General features: G+C 36.7%; 2 protein-coding genes across 2 annotated transcripts; both read left to right on the top strand.

Moving 5' to 3' along the window:
* The first annotated feature begins 216 nt into the window (after positions 1-216).
* Positions 217-14,687, top strand: LOC113169033. Its single transcript, XM_026370159.1, has 18 exons — positions 217-697; positions 1,024-1,440; positions 2,253-2,573; positions 2,747-3,049; positions 3,357-3,638; positions 3,735-4,022; positions 4,167-4,278; positions 4,374-4,443; positions 4,588-4,931; positions 7,616-7,677; positions 7,903-8,307; positions 9,018-9,338; positions 9,512-9,838; positions 10,284-10,565; positions 10,662-10,958; positions 11,090-11,201; positions 11,294-11,363; positions 12,569-14,687. Exons 1-18 carry the CDS (start codon positions 646-648, stop codon positions 12,938-12,940), a joined length of 4,437 nt encoding a protein of 1,478 aa, XP_026225944.1. The 5' UTR covers positions 217-645; the 3' UTR covers positions 12,941-14,687.
* A 1,916-nt stretch (positions 14,688-16,603) lies between these two features.
* On the top strand, positions 16,604-20,581 carry LOC113169034 (sialic acid-binding Ig-like lectin 5). The gene is made up of 7 exons (XM_026370160.1): positions 16,604-17,051; positions 17,476-17,796; positions 17,943-18,224; positions 18,323-18,610; positions 18,710-18,818; positions 19,080-19,137; positions 19,573-20,581. The coding sequence occupies exons 1-7, from the start codon at positions 16,604-16,606 to the stop codon at positions 19,930-19,932; spliced, it is 1,866 nt and encodes a 621-aa protein (XP_026225945.1). The 3' UTR covers positions 19,933-20,581.
* The last annotated feature ends 129 nt before the right edge of the window (positions 20,582-20,710 follow it).

The following is a 20,710-nucleotide window of genomic DNA, read 5'->3' on the forward strand; positions in this document are numbered from 1 at the left end:
TCTTCTGGATCCACATAAACTATTGCGCATAGTATAAATCATAGACAACCTAAAGGCAAAATGCTTCCTAAGAGGCTGCATGCAGTTGAAATGAAGTAATTGAAACTATGGGTCAGAAATGGAGCAAACTTCCGCAAAAAAGCAGCAGGATAGAAATAGAAAAATGAGAAGAGGAAGAGTCAGTTCAGAGCAGAAACACTTAGCAGAGATGAGTGTGTAGTGGAGTGCAGAGCAGAGGGCGAGAGGAGGTAAAAGAAAAACAAGATAATTTATTCTTATATAAAATCTTATATCCACATTCATTGCTGAACAATTGGTTGAGGGTATGATAATCAAACATTAATAATCTGTGCTTATATTAAATGATTTTAGGGCTGGATAGGGGCTCTCAATCAGTGCAAGGATTAGATATTTTTTCTATTGCAGTTGCTTCTGTAAATAATATTTTATATAGGATCCAAATGAGAACAGATGGCTTAAGTAGCCACACTCTTGATTCAGGTGTGATAATCTACAGTCACAGAATGATTGAACTTGTGTTATACAATCTGTCATGTCAACTGTGGAGCTTCCTTTGGTTTATGCATGTTTACAGCATTTTTACTGTAAAGTTTGTCCTGCGGTTGGAGAGTCTGACAAACGAGGATGATTGTTCTCATCTGTGTGGCTCTGCTTTTCGCTGTGAGAAGCAACAAAGGTATGTAGCTTTATTGTAATATTGTTTTAAGGTGACCAGTATATATGAACAAAACAATCAGCAGTAATTTACAGTGATAATATTTCATGTTGTTTCTAAATTACAAGTATCTCGTTTTCCAACCTGAATTCTCAGGTCATCAGTAGTATTTCTGTTGAATCTGTTTACTTACTTTGAAATTCTAGGATAAGTAGTTTTTTACATGAATATGTGTTGAGCAATTATAATGTAAGAAATATGTAAAACCATGAAATTCCATTGCTGTGTCTGACCGTTGTTGTATATCACTGTGTATCACTGTGTTTCTTTTTCTGTTTGATTAACAGGTGACCAGGTGAACAGGTTTGCAGGAGAAAGACAGTTCTGTAAAGATCAATTCTGTATCACTCTTACTGAAGGACAAATAACAGCAGAGACGGGACTCTGTGTTGTGATCCCATGTTCTTTCTCTACTGGTGCTGCCTTTACATCCCAGCATATAGTTTGGTACAAATGTGAACAAAAAAAAATTAAATGTGCTGACTCAGATATGATATTCCACACTAATAAGAACAACAAAAAAGTTCAGGCTGGATTCATGGGACGAGTCTCATTGTTGGAGCCTGACCTGAGTAAGAACAACTGCAGCATCATCGTCAAAGACCTCAGAGAATCAGACTCTGGATCGTATCAGCTCAGAGTTAATGGTGTCTTGAAGACTGATGGATTTACATTCTCCCCAAGAGCAAATGTCTCTGTTAAAGGTATGAGAAGCTTTAACAATATTTTACCAATCATTTTGCCCATGAACTGCACCAACACGTTTGGTGTGTTAATACTTTTAAGAGGGATTGAACATAGTACTTGGCATTCATTGGCATTTTTTGGCAACTAGTAGGAACTGCAGCAGTAACATAGGCAAGATACGTTTGTCTTACTGACCCCACTCAATTTTTTGACATTAAAAAAAATATATATTATTTTAACTGCACTGTAAAATTTTGAGGTATACTTGAGTATGTCCACTTTTACTTCTCTACATTTCTTTAAGAACTATAGTTTTCTGAATCTGATTCTGATTTAAGTTTATATTTAGCAATTTGGCAGACACTTTTATCCAATTCGACTTACAAGGGTATGTGTCACTGCTGGGATTCAGCCCCAGTCTCCCACATGGAAGGTGGTGATCTTACCGGTACACTAACGAGCTGCTTATTTAAACAATCTCCAGTCTGATAATGACAAACTAGTTTGCAAAGTCATTCACATTACAGTATAAATATTAGATTCAAATCCTATAATCATCAACACAGCCTATAGTCGAGTTAAAGTAAGCTCCAGTGGAATCAGCTGCAACATTAAAGTGATAAACATACATGCATCAGTAATTATCATCCAGTAATAATATATTAATTGACATAAAATGCGCTGCATAAATAGCACTTTAACTCAAATAAGTTTGTTGAGATTATACTTTTATAGTTTTGTCATATTCATTTGGAAGGTTTTAAGTTGCAACATGTTATTTTAACCTAGATTTACCTGAGTGATAATCTTCACTCTGCTTTGTCATTAGGTCTGAGTCAGAAACCCACAGTGACAGTTCCTCCACTGATAGAGGGACATCAGACCACACTGACCTGCACTGCTCCTGGTCTCTGCTCTGGATCTGTTCCTGAAATCACCTGGACGTGGAGGAAACCAGGAGAGAACGACTCTCACATCCCAGGAAACATCACTGTATTCAGGACTGAGAATCTGACTGCTGTCAGACAGAGACACAGCTCAACTTTGACCTTTAACACTTCAGCTGAACACCACAGCACAGAGGTCACCTGTAAGGTCAACTTCACAGGTGACACGACTACAGAGGAGACAGTGACTCTGAATGTGACCTGTGAGTAAAACCATGTATACAACTTTAATTTGTACTAAACTATCTGCAAAGAGATGTGCTGTCATGAAACATCTGGAGTTTTTCTGAACTGTGTTCAACTTTATAACATTAATAGGTAATGTGGAAAGTTATGGGCACTATCACAAAATAACATATTAAATTTTGTTTCATAGACATAAAAGAAGTTAAAATCATGGGGAATACAAGTGTGAAGGAGGGTGAGACTCTCAATCTGACCTGCACTACTGACAGTTTCCCTCCATCGTTGGTCATATGGACTGAACTTTATAGTGAAAACATCCAAAACGGAAAAGAAATTAATCTACAGCACGACATTGAGACTAACCAGCAGGAAGAAAGGGGACTGGCCACTCTGTTCTTCACTAACATCACTACAAAAGAGTCTGGACAGTACATCTGCACAGTAAAACATCTGAACAACACGCTGAAGAAACAAGTGGATGTTACAGTGAGATGTTAGTACAAAGATTACAACTTCTCTGTTGTTCTCTAACGCTGAGTTAATGGTCTCGTACCTTTTCTTATTATGTAACTGAAACTGACTTTAGTGCAGAAAAAAGCTTAGTAAACTATTTAGTAACTTTTTCATTCAACTTCAACTTCCTGTAATATTTGTCTTTTGTTCTATGTTAGCCTCACTGGATACACATCTTTATATAATATAATCTAAAATATGTTGACTTATTCTTTAAATAGATTTTATGTTTCCTACCTAATGGGCTTAAATTCAGTTACTGTATTTGTTTAAATATTTTCACACAGATGTAAGAAGTCCCCTGATCACTGGGAAATCGACTGTTGAAGAGGGAGATGCTCTGAATCTCACCTGCAGTGTTGACAGTTTCCCTCGGTCTTTTATTAAGTGGACTAAACTAGGCTTCAACACGACCCTGCACAGTGGAACTGACACCGACCTGCAGAACAACACTGGATCAGCCACACTTTTCATGCCTAATGTGACAGAAGAACAGGCTGGACGGTACATGTGTACAGTAAAACACCTGGACACAACTTTGACTCTTCATGCTGATGTAACTGTCACATGTAAGTAGAGTGTACTAACTGTGCAGCTAAATGTTGATACTGTGCTTTTTATCTCCACATTTTGCACTAAACTATTGATGTCTGTTGTGATTTCAGGGTTTCCAAAGATCTTAAACTCTTCACGCTGCGAAGTTCAGTCAGACGTCCTGACGTGTGTGTGTATCAGTGTCCTCAGGTTTCCTTTACCCACCATCAGATGGCCACTGCTGGAGAACTACACAGAGTACTCTGTCATCACTACTGTGTCAAACCACACAGTCAACAGCACACTCACACTCACAGTGAAAGACCACGCCAACAGATCTGTGGAGTGTGTCGCTAGCAATACAAATGGGGAAGTAAAGAAAAACCTCAAGATCCAAATAAACCTGTCTCAGCAAGAGGGTACGTGTTCTCAACTATTACACTTCTGCTTTGTTGGACTGCTGTTTGCACTTCAAACACATATAGCATGTGCTGTTGTATGTGTGCTGATTACTGCTAAAAAGAAAGAGACAAACATTTTTTATTTTTTCTGTCTAATTGCAGAAAAAGTCAGAGCGTTGTTCAAATTTATTTCACGGTTGGAAAACATCATCGCCTTTGTGATTGGTGTTGTCATTTCAGCAGTGGTTTGCTGTTTGGTAAATAATTGCCGCAGGTACAGAATTTATTTTGTTGATTAATTCCATTTTGTCAGAGGATAATCTTATGCGTCAATTTGAATTTGTTGTTGTGTAAATACATTTACTCTAGAAAAAAGCAGAAGAGCTCTGGAAATCTGGATGAGACTCTTCAGATGGTGCCCAATCAAAAGGCTCCACTGGTATTTATATTCATTAAATATTATACTGTATTTAGCTATTCTTTATATATATATATATATATATATATATATATATATATATATATATATATATATATAGATAGATAGATAGATACATACACACACCCATTTGACTTATTACAGGTAGCTGTAGAGGATGGAGCTGTTCCAGTAGAGGAAGTGACTGCTGAAATCCAAAATGGGCCTAAAGATGTGGAGTACGCCACCATTGACTTCTCCCGGCTGAAAAGAAGAAGTCCCAGAGAGGAAGCAAAAAGAGAGACCACTAAGACAGAGTATGCTGAACTTAAAAGAGAAGTAGAAGTGGAAAGAGAAGATGCTGCAGCAGAAAGAGAAATGTTGGAGGGCAAAGAGGAGGAGGCCGAGATAGAAGGAGACGAGGAGACACAGCACTGGGTCCCAGAAGAGGAGGAAGGGGAGGACATGGCAGTGTATTCTACTGTAAAGGACATAATGGATAAGAGTTGAGGACTGTGTTGGATTGTGATTTTTCCTCTTTGCTCTTTTCAGATGTGAAGGATTTGTATCATGGAATAACGATGAACTGTCCAGTCAATGAATGACTCGTCTCTAAACAGTTTCTACCACAGAGCTGTGACTAATTTAAACAAATCAAGTGGGTAATTTACCCAAATTGCAGATTCTGTAGTTCATAATTAGATTTTTGATTCCAAATACAGTGTAATACTTTCTTTTTTTTGTTTGAATTATTATTATTTTAATATTAATTATTCTATATATTTGCAGTGGATGGATAGTAGCATAAAAAGCTAATTTTAAAATTGTCCAGTATCTGTCACATGTGGTGTTTATGTGTCTTTCTTTCTTTTGGTACATGAAGAAATGTCTTCAGGTTCTGCAGTGACTGTTCACAAAGCACAGGTGACAGGTAGTAACTTTTTCATTGTTATATACAGTAGTGTAAACTCTTTCTTATTTTATTTTATCATTATAAAGCTGTTTTTTCTTTTATATATAAATAAAAAATGTTTATTTGAAAGCTTTTTGTAGCAGATATCACAGACAAAATAAATAATTTCACTGATCTTGTGACTATAAAGATGATAATAACAAAAGTTAATACTGTTGAGAATTGTAAAATGCAAATCTTGCAACTCCCTGTGTTTAAAGTTGTTAAACTGGGCACACAGCTGTTTCCATACAGCCGTTTCTGCCTGAGTGTTTTTTGCACTCTCATGTAATAGAACAACAGAAAAGAGAAGTACATTGTGTACAATGGAGATGTTCATCGGTGTGCCTACTGTTAAAACTGCATGAACATGAACGAGCACTTGGCATTTGTCGGCCTCTGTGGGTAACCAGTGGGAACTGCAGCAGTTAAATAGGCGAGATAACAACAACATCGACAGGTTTTAATATGCGGGCAGGAAGGAAAGAGAAGAAAAAGTGAAATATGCAGTTAAATTTCTCTTTCCATATATTTGTTATTCCTTTATAAATACATAGAAAATGTTTATCCAAATACACGGCATTGCTCTAAGGAAAGGTGTCTGGAGAAAGGATGCATGATGATAGGTGAACTACAGATATTTATTTTGTGACTGTTGGTGTTTGTCACAGTATTCGTCAATGGAGCTACACATCTACTGTATCAGAGGTGTTAGTGAGGTGTTTTAACTATAGAACTGATTGCAGGAAACACTTCACACTGAAAGAAACAGATTAGCAACACCCTGAATAAAAAAGTGACCAAATTTAACTATGCAACAATGGAAAAACTGAAGAAAACTAAACATTTAACTTCCTGTATTAAGAGATGTGATTGCAACTCTTCAGCTTCCTTTCTTTCTTTCGTCAACTCCACTTCCTTAATTTCTCTTCCTGAGGAGGAAGAGAAAGTTCTCGAGCAGCAAATCAGAGCAATAGTTTGCATCTGAGCAACTTTGGGTCTCTAGCGGGACTAGAGGGACTTCTTCTATCCCATATATGGAGTATGTATAAATATACAGGACACACGTTTATAGCATTAACGAATCAAATGTCATCCCACAGTTGACTGTGTTATCTAACAGATGGTTTGACTGTTTCAAAAATGGAAAAATGCTTCATGGTGCACAACTTTTATCATGCCACGTATTTTTTCCTAATAAATTACTGCTAGTAACTAAAACTTCTCCCTTCACTGTCATGATGAAGTTAAACTTTTATCATTTTAATTTTTTAAAGGTTTTAGCTAAAGTGAGTGGAAGTCTATCACCTTAAAGTGCAACCATGATGCGTTCAGAGACACTGAGAAGACAGCAGTGTTAAAAAAAAAGGCAAAGTTTAAATTAATAAACATTATTAAAGCAGAGAACAGTATCTTACTCTCATACATGGTTATTTATTTACAGTATAGATAAAAACACATGCAGAAAATTGGTTTAAGATTTTTTAAAGGGGGGAAAATTACATTACTTTCCTTTTTTGCGTATTTTACAGTCATTGAAAGAATCTAGATAAACAAGCAAACTAACGTTAATGTCATTTCATCATTCAATGATAAAGATTGTTATTAGTTATTATATTATGTGATATTTACACATTCTAACCATATGAAAACCTGTCAGTATCAAGGAGATATTTCTCAACAAATGTGAGGAAACTTCCTGAAACGTTGCACAAACCCAAACAGAGGAGACAAAGAGTCACTTCAGACCTGAAACACTGTGGAGGGAAGAGCAGGAGCACAGTCGAGAAGAGGTAAAACACAAGATAATTTAATTCAAAATGTCCTTTTGAAACTGAAAAGTTATGTTATGTTGTCAAAATACTATTTGACTTTTCACAGTCTGTGCTTTCAGTAACTGAGTCAGGGGCTCAAATCTACAGTATACGGGGGCCCTTAACCGACAAAAAATATCATAGATATTTATTTTACTGCAGCTGCTTTTGTAAAAATGATTGTAGTGCAATTAATTTATACTATATTATGATTATTATACAGCACTCTGTGAGAAAATGTGACTCTAAAGTCGTCACACCCTTGGGTGAAACGATTTAATCTCGCAACTATGGAACAACTGAACTTGCAACGTCCTGTTTTAAGATCTGTGTTGTCACTGTAGTGCTTCCTTTGGTTCAGTTTTTGCATGTTCACTGTATTTTTAGTGCAAAGTTTGTCCTGCGAGGGGAGAAACTGACAAACGAGGATGATTGTTCTCATCTGTGTGACTCTGCTTTTCTCTGTGAGAAGCAGCAACGCTGATACAGGTATTCAACTTTATGATGGTTTTGTTTTCATGCCATCATGCGAGTTAGCAATAATTCAAATTACCAAGATATTCAGGTTACCACCCTGATATATCAGCTTATCAGTAACATTTCTCACTGTATCTGTTCTAAGATAATTAGTTAGATTCTGTTGTGTTGTCTACTTAATATATATTGTTGTGAAATATCCAGTTCCTAGTTTTCTTGTTCTGTTTTTATTAACAGGTGCATCACTTCAGGAGTTCTGTCAAGGTCCATACTGTATCACTCTACCTAAACGAGAAATTACAGCAGAGGCTGGACTCTGTGTTGTGATACCATGCTCTTTTTCTACGAGCTACTACTTTACATCCCAGTATATAGTTTGGTCCAAATGTGAACCCACAGAATCCAGATGTGGTCAGTCAGATATAATATTTGACAGTGATGAGAACAACAGAAACATTCTGGCTGGGTTCATGGGGCGAGTGTCACTGTTGGAGTCTGATGTGAGTGAGAAGAACTGCAGCATCGTCATCAACGACCTCAGAGAGTCCGATTCTGGATCCTATCAGCTCAGAGTTAATGGTCTCTATCTTCAGAGCCCGGATAGATTAACATTCTCTAAAAGAGCAACTGTCAGTGTTACAGGTATGAAGAACAACAATAAATGTGTTCAGTGAAGTGAATTGTTATATATTACTTAATCGTTACATATTTGGTGGATTGAGTGTGTTAATAGTGAATGAACTGAAAAGAGTACTTGGCATTTGTCGACCTCTGTGGGTAACCAGTAGGAACTACAGCAGTACTACAGACAGAATAAGCTTTACGTAATGCCTCATTGAAAAATTTAACAAAGTCTCATGCAGTGGTGGAAAGCAAATAATGTTCTGTAGTACATTTAATTAATTTACATAATTAGTATTTCCCTTTTATCCTACTTCATACTTTGACTTAGCTTCTTTTCAGAGGTAAATATGGCACTTCACTACATTTATTTGATAACTATAGATAATAGTCCCTTCTCCAAATCAGATTATTAAAACAATCTCAATTGTGAAATTAACAAAGTAGCAACTAGTATGTAAAATAATATATATAAAAATAAAAATATAATTAAGCTTTATGGTCATCAAAGCAGCTGATGTAGTTAAATGTAGTTCAAAGCTGCAACATTATAGTGATGTACATTTTGATCCATGACTGATCCATCTGCACATAGTACCATAGCACCTTGTGCTTTTGGCCCCAAAAGTATTTTGTATTTTGTTCTTTCACTTATGTAGGACTTACATTTTAACTGAGTATTTCATCTAAGCTTTAAGTGACTTTTAATCTTCACACTACTTTCTTATTAGGTCTGAGTCAGAAACCCACAGTGACAGTTCCTCCACTGATAGAGGGACATCAGACCACACTGACCTGCACTGCTCCTGGTCTCTGCTCTGGATCTGTTCCTGAAATCACCTGGACGTGGAGAAAACCAGGAGTGAGCGACTCTCACATGCCAGGAAACATCACTGAATTCAGGACTGAGAATCTGACTGCTGTCACACAGAGACACAGCTCAACTTTGACCTTTAACACTTCAGCTGAACACCATGACACAGAGGTCACCTGTAAGGTCAACTTCAAAGGTGACACGACTACAGAGGAGACAGTGACTCTGAATGTGACCTGTGAGTAAAACCATGTTTACAACTTTAATTTGTACTAAACTATCTACAAAGAGATGTGCTGTCATGAAACATCTGGAGTTTTTCTGAACTGTGTTCAACTTTAAAACACGAACAGGAAATTTAGAAAGTTATGGGCACTATCACAAAATAACATATTAAATTTTGTGTCATAGACATAAAAGAAGTTAAAATCACAGGAAATACAAGTGTGAAGGAGGGTGAGACTCTCAATCTGACCTGCACTGTGGACAGTTTCCCTCCATCGTTAGTCACATGGACTGGACGTTCTATACCAGACGTTCAAAACGGCACAGAAATGAACCTGCAGAACGATACTTTGACCGACCTGCACAATGTCACCGAGCCTTTCCTGCAGGAAGAAAATGGAAAAGCCACTTTTTCCCTCACTAACATCACTACAAAAGACTCTGGACAGTACATCTGCACAGTAAAACATCTAAACAACACGCTGAAGAAACAAGTGGATGTTACAGTGATATGTTAGTACAAAGATTACAACTTCTCTGTTGTTCTGTTCTGTCATTTTGACAACAACATATTTATTAAAATTGTTTTAGTTGCTCTCTGGCCAATCCATACTTCAGGCCAGTATATTACAGAACAGATAATGGCTGCAGTATATTGTTCTATATATTTTCAGGTTTAAAATGTGTGTTTACCTTTAATATAGATGAAATATTTATATAATACTGCCTGCAGCTGCCTTTTTTTTTTTTATCAAATTTTATCATGTTTAATAGTCAGTAGCACATCAACAAGTTGTCCAAACATCGTTGTTTTTCTTATATTGTAACAAATCATGTATATAATTTACAATATATATTGCAATATATTGTGGTGTATTTATTCTTTCTTCTACTTATTTGATTTGTTTTTTACGTCTTGACCCCACGTTCAGTTATTTGTTTAAATATTTTCACACAGATGTAAGAAGTCCCCTGATCACTGGGAATATGACTGTTGAAGAGGGAGATGCTCTGAATCTCACCTGCAGTGTTGACAGTTTCCCTCGGTCTTTCATTAAGTGGACTAAACTTGGCTTCAACACGACCCTGCACAGTGGAACTGACACCGACCTGCAGAACAACACTGGATCAGCCACACTTTTCATGCCTAATGTGACAGAAGAACAGGCTGGACGGTACATGTGTACAGTAAAACACCTGGACACAACTTTGACTCTTCATGCTGATGTAACTGTCACATGTAAGTAGAGTGTACTAACTGTGCAGCTAAATGTTGATACTGTGCTTTTTATCTCCACATTTTGCACTAAACTATTGATGTCTGTTGTGATTTCAGGGTTTCCAAAGATCTTAAACTCTTCACGCTGCGAAGTTCAGTCAGACGTCCTGACGTGTGTGTGTATCAGTGTCCTCAGGTTTCCTTTACCCACCATCAGATGGCCACTGCTGGAGAACTACACAGAGTACTCTGTCATCACTACTGTGTCAAACCACACAGTCAACAGCACACTCACACTCGTAGTGAAAGACCACGCCAACAGATCTGTGGAGTGTGTCGCTAGCAATACAAATGGGGAAGTAAAGAAAAACCTCAAGATCCTTAAAATCCAAAAGAACCTGTCTCAGCAAGAGGGTACGTGTTCTCAACTATAATACCTTGATGTTGGACTGCTGTTTGCATTTTTAGTACCTGTTGCATGTGTGCAGATTATTGTTGAGAACAAACTGCACGTAAACATCTAAATTTCTTCCTTCTCATTGCAGAAAATGGCAAAACGTTTTTAAAAATTGCTTCACAATTGGAAACCATCATCGCTTTTTTGATTGGTGTTCTCATGTCAACAGTCCTTTGCTGTTTGGTAAATAATTGCCACAGGTACAGTATTTAATTTGATGAATTAATTACCACATTTTGTTAGTGGATAATACAGTAACATTACCTCACCTTCTGTTGATGTTCAACTTTAGAAAAAAACAGAAAGGTTCTGGACATCTGGATGAGACTCTTCAGATGGTGTCCAACCAAGATGATCCACTGGTATTTATATTCATTTAATATTACACTTATTAAACATAGTTTCTTCATAATATTATATAGTTTTAGTTCAGTTCTCTCTAAACTGTAAACTGAAATGAAAATGAGCTAGAAGAGAATAATCTGAAACAAATCTGATATGTTTCAAAAATAACAGTAGCCTACTTATAGTAATAATGCTGAGGTGTAGTCATGTGAGTTGACTCATATCAGGCTTAAGCTGCAAATTTGAGGACTGGAAACTTGATTCACTAACACTGATAAAAGATTAATTGATCTGATACTCCTTTCTCAAGACTTAGACTTAGACAGAGGACTTGACAGAACCTGACTTTTTAATTAAATATTTGCATTTGTCTACAAATCTGAGAAGCTGCATTTTGTCTATGTAACATAACTGGTTAATTCTGGTAAATGCAAAACTGGCAACCTGCACGGCAGACCACTAGAGAGCATCACTGAGGGTACCAACCATAAAGGAGTCAAAATTAAGTTTGAATTCACAGACGTGGTGATGTAACTTTATATGTGTTAATAGTGTGCAAAATTTGCATCTGGCAAATGATTCAATAGTGCTAAGTCAGTCTTTGTGGTTTCTGAGTCCATCAAAACAAAACTTTTCTTTTGCCAAGATGTATGGGTTTAATTGGCACTTATCACCCCTGGTTCTGGTTAAAACAACAAACATCCAACACAACTAATCTTAAATCCATGCCTCAAACTAATAGAAGGTGGGTTTGTGTGCTCTTTACAAGCTTTGTAGGGAAAGAGGCTTGAACCTTGACCCCTACCCAAGACCTCCTTACATTTGGATAAAAGCATCTGGCAAATGACTAAATGTAAATGTAAATGTGTAAATGAGACATAACACCTCTGACCCTCTGAGCCTGATTGAACTGAGTTGTTCTACAGTTCCAACAACATTAGGAAGTGAGAAGCATATTGGATGAGAGAAATGATTTGACCTTCCTTAAGTGAAGTCAGGGCAGGAGGCCTAATACTAAGACTTACTTCCACCTCTACTTTGCAGTATTTTTGATGTGTAAATGTGTTTTTTTTCTGTATCATTTCAGTCAGGAACACGTCATTCAAGATACTGACGATAAAATGCAAACAGCTGTAGAAAATTAGCTGTTCTTTGAGTGAGCTCTCAAAGAGCCTGAGCAACAACAAGGAAAGAGTCAAATAATTTGAATTGTACTTGACAGATATATGATGGTCCAGCGGTTGAAGATGATCAGCTCCACTTCGAAGAGGGAGCTGAAGATGAAGCTGTTACAGTGGAGAAAATAGCTCCCAAGCTTCAGAATGGGCCTAAAGATGTGGAGTACGCCAGCATCGACTTCACCCGGCTGAAAAAAAAAAGGGAGGCAGCAAAAAGAGAGACCACCAAGACAGAGTACGCTGAAGTTAAAAGAGAAGTAGAAGAGGAAAGAGCAGAAATAGAAATGTTGGAGGACAAAGAGGAGGAGGCAGAGATGGAAGAAGACGAGGAGACACAGCACTGGGTCCCAGAAGAGGACGAAGGGGAGGACATGGCAGTGTATTCTACTGTAAAGGACATAATGGATAAGACTTGAGGACTCTGTTGGATTGTGATATTTCCACTTTGCTCTTATCAGATGTGAAGGATTTGTATCATGGATTAACGATGAACTGTTAGTCCAGTCAATAAATGACTCTCTAAACAGTTTCTACCACAGGGATGTGATCTTCAGATGTCTGTTTCAATTCAATCATTCAACGACTGGAGGTTGGACAGTGTTTATTCATGTCTCTCTGCTTTAATGTGTTTGCTTTTCCTAAACCTCACAGAATGAATTCATCCACATCCCGAAAACACTGAGACTAGACAATTAGAGCGGGTAATTGACAGAAGCAGTGTTCTTGTTGCTGTTGTTTTGTTGTGCATGGATATTAAGACAAAAAGCAAATTTAACATGACAGAGATGTTTGAAAGGTTTTCACAAGCTTATTTATGTTTTAGTATTTAATATTATTGATCAGTCACATGTCTTATAGTCTTTTAAGCACTTTTTGTCAAACTCACGTTGCTGCAATTCGTCAAGTCACTTCCTCTGTTTTAAAAATGTGACCAGTATCTGCCACATGTGGTGTGTGTTTCTTCATGTGTTTTCTGGTGCACAGAAGTGTTTAGTGGTTCTGTAGTCTGTACTGTAGATACTGATGATAACAAATTAGTTGGAATTTAGCAACTTCAAGTTTAAACAAGAAGTAATAGGTGAGAACTCAGTGATGTCAGAGTATATTTTAATGTCTGTCAGTGACTTTGCATAATAAACCATTAAGTTCTTTCAAAGAGGCTGCATGCAGTTATATTTAAGATATTTTGTCTTTGTATCATTTATCTATAAGATTCTTGACATATTACACTGTGAGATTTCTGCTACTGCTGTAATTAAATAGAGATCAATAGTATTCACTGTATTATTTTTTTATTATCTAACCAATATTTTCTATTGATTTACTATTTTATTGGACCTGTGTAGTACCAAGGAAATGTCTTGATGAAAGATACTTACAGAGTTGGTTTTAATGTGATTGGGCTGAAATAATCATTTAATGAAACATAGAGTAATAATTAGTCTCAGATGGAGACCAGTAACAATTATAACCTTTATAAAGACATTCCTGCCATGTATTGCACTTATTGGCCATTGTCTTTTTTCTGTTTTACCTCTGTCTCATTTTCAGCATACTGTTACTGTGCTTACTCTGTGGGAGTCTTTGTTTTCAACATGGAGAGGTCAGTGTCAAAGATTTTCCTTTGGTTCAATATGACCATCAGGCATTGACTTCCCAGCATGCTTAGCAGAATGCACTAGATTAACAAATGCCTAATGTATTATAACCATATGCAATGATATGAACAGCACTAATGTAAATACCAGTGGAACAACTTGAGTGGTTATCATCTTTATCTTCTCAGCCAGATTTCCAGAGCTCATCACTGACAAGTGTTAACAAATATCATTTAATCATCAAGTTTCAATATGGTAATGAGGGCTGGAAACAATTTCCTCTATTTCTGAATAATTCATAGTTATTAATTGTAGCCTCCTAAATGATTAATAGCAGGTAATTGTTTGGTTTGGCTCAGTGGCTCAGCAGTGTTGCTTAATGACAACTTCTTGGCCTTTTGACTTGCATGTTCAAATGGCTGCAGATGTGTTGAATTAGTAGTTTGGGATTGGTGAAAAATCGATTTTCATGAGAATTACAATGACTTTTTTTATACATTTAATTAAACATATATACAAATCAAACATTTTCTCAAAGGACAAATGTCTCAATGGTTTGGCACCGTATAAAGGACTAATACACAAAATATCCTCTCTTTCTTTCTTTTTACTGAGTCGAGAATCATTCTGAGTCATATTGTTACTCCAAAGACTGGGATTTGTTTGCAAATGATTCAAAGCCCTTTAGAAAGATCTAAATTGTCTTTATGTCTCAGCCTGTTTTATGTATAATATAAATATAACTATTTATGTTGTCACTGACATTTCCAGTTAATATTATTCAGGATGGGATTGAGACAGATTTGTAAAATCTGCACTGTTACTTGGGAAAACAACAACATGACAATCAATGACAATTCTCTAGTCTCTATAGTCTGAATGTCTATGCTTCAAGTAGGTCCGTGAATAATGTAATAGTGATTAGCCTTTATCCTCACATCAATCATACTGAATTTGAAATTAAACGCTGAAGATGTGAGAGAGGTCAAGATTTCAGCTTTAATTCAAGGGATTTGACAAAAGTATGGCATTAACCATTCAGGAGATACAGCAATGGGGTGCGAGTATGTGTAGTTCCTGAATGGTTAATGTCATCTCTGTCAATTAGAATTAAAGCTGCTGTCATATTATGGATGATACGAAAGGCTTGTGACCTTTGATTCGTGCTGTCTGGATAGATCCAGAATACAAGTCACTTCCTATGTTTTAAAATGTGACTAGTATCTGCCACATGTGGTGTGTGTGTTTCTTCTGATACACAGAAGTGTTTTGAGGTTCTGTCGTATGTACTGTAGATACTGTTAATAACAGACTAGTTATAATTTAGCACCTCAAACAGGAAGTTATAAGATAATTCAATGATGTCAAACTATATTTTTAAATGTCTGACTTCAGAAAGACTTTGCATAATAAACCATTACGTTCTTTCCAAGACGCTGCATGCTGTTATATTTAAGATATTTTTGTCTATAAATCTTCAGGTATTAATTAAGTAGTCAACATACAGATTTACATTTTTCCAAATTGCATATGTTGTATTTATTTATTTTTTGGTAGGTTTTAGCTGTGACAGTCTGAGGAGACAGTAATTAATAACGAGCAATGTGTCGAGAAACTTCCTGGAAACTTCTTGTACTGAGGGAGGAAGTAAAAAAGGACGAAGAAGAGAAGTAGAGACCATTTAGAGAAGAGGACAGAGAAGAGAGAAGAAGGCCGGAGCACAAGACAGACGTGACTGTAATAATTGTTTTATTGTTTTAAATAGTGAACTGTATCATGTCTTCAGTTTTCCTTCACTGATTGACTGAAGCCTTTTTAAACCTTATAATCATTTAGGAAGATTTAGAGGTTAGATCAGATAGATCAGAGCTTTTTTTGATTAGGTTTATGAGTTTAGAAGCTCAATGAGCATCAAAATTACAATCATAACTCTGAAGATGATGTTAGTAAAATGGGAACTATAGAGATGTTAAACATGCAACATGCTTTATTTAAACCTTTTACAGTGAGACATGCTGTTATTTCTGGTGTCATCATTTCAACTTTTTTTGTTGTGTACTTCTGAAAGGAAGAAGTTTGTCCTGTGGAGGGAGAGACCGACCGTCTCAAACACTGAATTAGGATGTTTGTTCTCATCTGGTTGACTCTAGTCATCTGTGTCAGAGGCAACAGATCAGTTGAAGGTACAGTCTGCAGCCTTAATGTTGATTTATTAAGATGCCGATGATAAACCCAAAGTTTATTTTTTATCTTCCCACAGAATTAATTGTTTTCTTCTGCCTGTTGTAATTCCCTGAAACTATGATGATCTTTTCATTGTTTGAAATCAGGAAGAGGTGTTTTTAAAGACAATTACTAAATTTGTGGGGGAAGAAGAAACTTTAATTCAGCACAGAAACTATATTAACTATATACATACTGTACATCATAGGAAACTATTCTCTTATGCTATAGAAATCTATTCCTCTGCTTTTTTAACAAATGTTTTCTTTTCTTCTTTTTGTTACAGCGACCTCATCATTAGAAAAGAAATGTGAAAGTGGATCCTATTGTACAAACCTTACTAAGGGAATTATAACAGCAGAGGCTGGACTCTGTGTGATTTTACCATGTTCTTTCACTACTGAAGCTGATTTCAGTTTCACAGAGATAATTTGGTTCAAATGTAATTCAGCTACAAAAGAAAAATGTGATAAATCTGACACTGGTAAACTAATATTTAACTCCAGTAATAATGAAAACATTGAGTCTGAGTTTAAAGGACGAGTGTCGTTGTTGGAGCCTGATGTGAGTAAGAAAAACTGCAGCATCATCATCAACGACCTCAGAAAATCAGACTCTGGATCATATCAGCTCAGAGTTAACGGTAACAAGGATGGAAAGACAGATGGCTTCACATTCACTACTACAGCAACTATTACTGTTACAGGTATCAACAGCCACAACAAATACTGTATGTACAGTTGAAATGTTTGTTGTTGTTTTACTACTGCTGTAATGAAATAGAGATCAACAATATTATTGTATTACTTTTCTTTTTACTATTTTACTTTTAAAGTATCAAGGGAATGACTAAATGATATTTACAGAGTTGATTTTTGTGATTTAGCTGAAATAATCATTTAATGAAACATAGAGTAATAATAATTATTCTCAGATTGAGACCAGTAGGATCTGTATCAATAGTGACAGAGCTTCCTTCTATGTACCTTCCTGCCGTGTTCTGCACTTATCGACCAGTTGAAATCTTGAACAAACAGATTAATTTGTCAAATTTTAACCTAATAATGATCCAGATGATTGTTCATTGACTAACTCCTGCTAATCCTCTTTCTGTATTTACTCTCTAATAGTTCTGAATCAGAAACCCACAGTGACAGTTCCTCCACTGATAGAGGGACATCAGACCACACTGACCTGCACTGCTCCTGGTCTCTGCTCTGGATCTGTTCCTGAAATCACCTGGACGTGGAAAAATACAGGAGAGAACGACTCTTACATCCCAGGAAACATCACTGAATTCAAGACTGAGAATCTGACTGCTGTCACACAGAGACACAGCTCAACTTTGACCTTTAACACTTCAGCTGAACACCACAGCACAGAGGTCACCTGTAAGGTCAACTTCAATGGGAGCAAGACTATTACTGAGAGGGTGACTCTGAATGTGACATGTAAGTAGATTCTGTATTTCGTTAAATTACATTTACATTAAATGTTTAACTTTATTGTTTTCCCAGCTCAGTGTAGATAATCTGAATCTACAATGTCAATATGTGAAAGTGAGTGTTTTTGTTTTATGTTTATTCTTTTGTTTTAGATGTTAAGAATCTGAATATCAGTGGAGCTACAACTGTGAAAATGGGTGACACCCTGAATCTAACCTGCAGTGTTGATAGTTTCCCTGCATCTTCTATGACATGGACCAAATCTGGCTTCAATGATAGTTTTAATAACAATGATGAAAGTCAACCACTTACACAGGGTGGACAAGCCTTTCTTATCATCCATAATATGACAGCTGACCATTCTGGACAGTACATCTGCACAGCTAAACACCAAATCCAGACTCTGACTAAACACACTAATGTAACTGTGACATGTAAGTAGACTGAAGTTTACTTTAAAACGATGTATTTTTACACAGTAGAAGTTTAATTTATTAGTTTTGATGCTGAGATTCTCCATGTTTGTTTGCAGCTCCTCCAAAGATCTTAAATGGCTCTGGATGTATGAATCAATCCCAAGTCCTAACCTGTGTGTGTATCAGTCAGGGGGTTCCTTTACCCACCATCACATGGCCGCTGCTGAATATTAAATACTCTGTTTTTACCACTGTGTCACAACATACAGTTAACAGCAGCCTCACTGTTCCTCTGACCACTTCTAGCAGAACAACTATAGAGTGTGTCAGCAGCAATAAACATGGAGAAACAAAAGAAAACCTCACTATAAGAAATGACTTTAATCAAAATGATGCCGGGTACTGTAAGTGTTTACAAGTTTTTCATTGCTGACATGTTAAATTATCACCAACAACAACACACAGTAGTTAAAACCTCAAGTATTTTCCTCTTTTGACTCCAGATATCTTCATATATTTGTTAAATAACTCGTGGCTACACGTCATTGTTGCATTTTTGCTCGGGATACTTCTTTCTGCAACCATCATCTGTTCATCAAGAAAATGCTGCAGGTACAGTTTTATTATCTTTGCATTATTGTGATTTCATATCTGTTTAGACTTTTCATTAAATATCATACCAGTGTTATTTGTCCACTTTACTGCAAATAATGAGCACTTTACAGAAGGGCTAACTATTGTCAGAGGTATATCATAATGGTTATATGTTCGAAAGTTCACTAACTGCTTAGGCTGAAATTATTCTTTTTTAAAACACTTGATTGTTTTGTTATTTGTTAACATCTGTCTCTGTAAAATTACATTTTCCTTCAGGAAAAAACAGAAGTGCTCTGAAGATTTGGCTGAGTATGTGGAGATATCGACCACTCAGGTAGTTCCACTGGTATTTCCACTATATTTATTGATCTGTTATCACATTTCTATATGATTTGTTTGTTATTTGTTAAGTTATTGCTGAAAATCATTGTTTATTTTACCTCAAGTCTGAGAAATGTAATGTACTGAAAAGACTTTATCTGTTTTTGCATCACTGAGCTAAAGAGTTTTCCTTGGTGTCGACTGTGTGGTGCTGGTACCAGACGTCGTTCACCGGTTGAGCGCAGTGGACGGGAGGGGATGTAGACTTGAATGATTGAACTAAGATAAGATGGAGCTGTGGAGTTGACCACTCTGTAGGCAATAGACAGAGCTTTGAACTTGATCCTTGCAGCCACAGGAAGTCAATGCAAAGATCTGAAGAGCGGTGTGACATGAGACCATATATTGAATTGAAGTTGTCTTTTCATTACTCCACTGTACCTGACAGGTTGCTGCTGGACAAGAAGTGGAAGATGACTGGACTCATGACCACCCTGGGGAGTCAGCACCTGCTGATGATGACGTGGAAGTAGAAGCACAGTATTCTAACATTGACTTCTCCTTGTTAAAACAAAAGAATCCCACAGAGGTAAAGAAGAGAGAAACCACAGAGACAGAGTACACTGAAATTAAGAAAGAAACAACATGTAATGGAGGAGAGGAAGGTGAAATGTTGGAGGGCAATGCTCAGGAGGGAGCGATCACAGATGAAGATAAGGAGACAGAACAGTGTATTTTAACAGTAGAGGAGGGAGGTGAGGATGTGGCACTGTATTCTACTGTTAATGAAGAACTGGATCAGATTTAACTTTAAGGCTTAAAGATACAGTAATTCTTTTTGGAAAACCTTTTATTAGACACGTGCTCCAAATTATATCTTCATGTAGAGCAGTGTTGTTGAAGCCATCAGTGATGCACACTCATTGAACAGCACAGCAGAGAGAGGGTGGGCTGGAGACATTTTGATTTTCCCGTGCTTCATTAATTTGCATATTGTAGCTTCAGCTATTGGTGAATTTGTGAATGTGAGTGTGAATTGGAAGCTGTAAAGATGCAGTTATCCATGCCTGGATGTTACAGGCATTTTTACTTATGAGGTTAACTGAGATATATTGTTGTATAGAGGAGATGTAAATAATCAAAGAACCAGACAGATGTGTATTGTGTGATTTTACTGGCTAATCAATCTGATGTGTAAATATCAGTGTGATGTGTGGTTCATAGAACATCATTTGCTGTTTTAAATTATCTGTATATAAGTGTTCGAAACATCACTGGGGTAGAAATAAAACCTGTTAAAAAACCTGTGAAATTTAACACTTTACATTACATTGCTAAGAAATAAATGCAGCAGCAACCAGAGTTTTATGTTTTGCATGTTTTTGCATTTTGCATGAGCTGTTGAGGGCAGGTCAGGTGACACACACTTCTGCATTTCTTAAATGTATTTTTGCTCATAAATGGTTCGGTCAAGTGGGCTCAACTGTCCACAGCTTTGCAGTCCATGAGGGGTCAGACTCAATGTCATAAAGTCATCAGTGTTGATGTGAGGTAAACCCACTCTGTCTGTCTGGCTGTTTCTCAGC

The sequence above is a fragment of the Anabas testudineus genome, chromosome 16 (assembly GCF_900324465.2).
Source record: "Anabas testudineus chromosome 16, fAnaTes1.2, whole genome shotgun sequence".
NCBI classification, from domain to species: domain Eukaryota; kingdom Metazoa; phylum Chordata; class Actinopteri; order Anabantiformes; family Anabantidae; genus Anabas; species Anabas testudineus.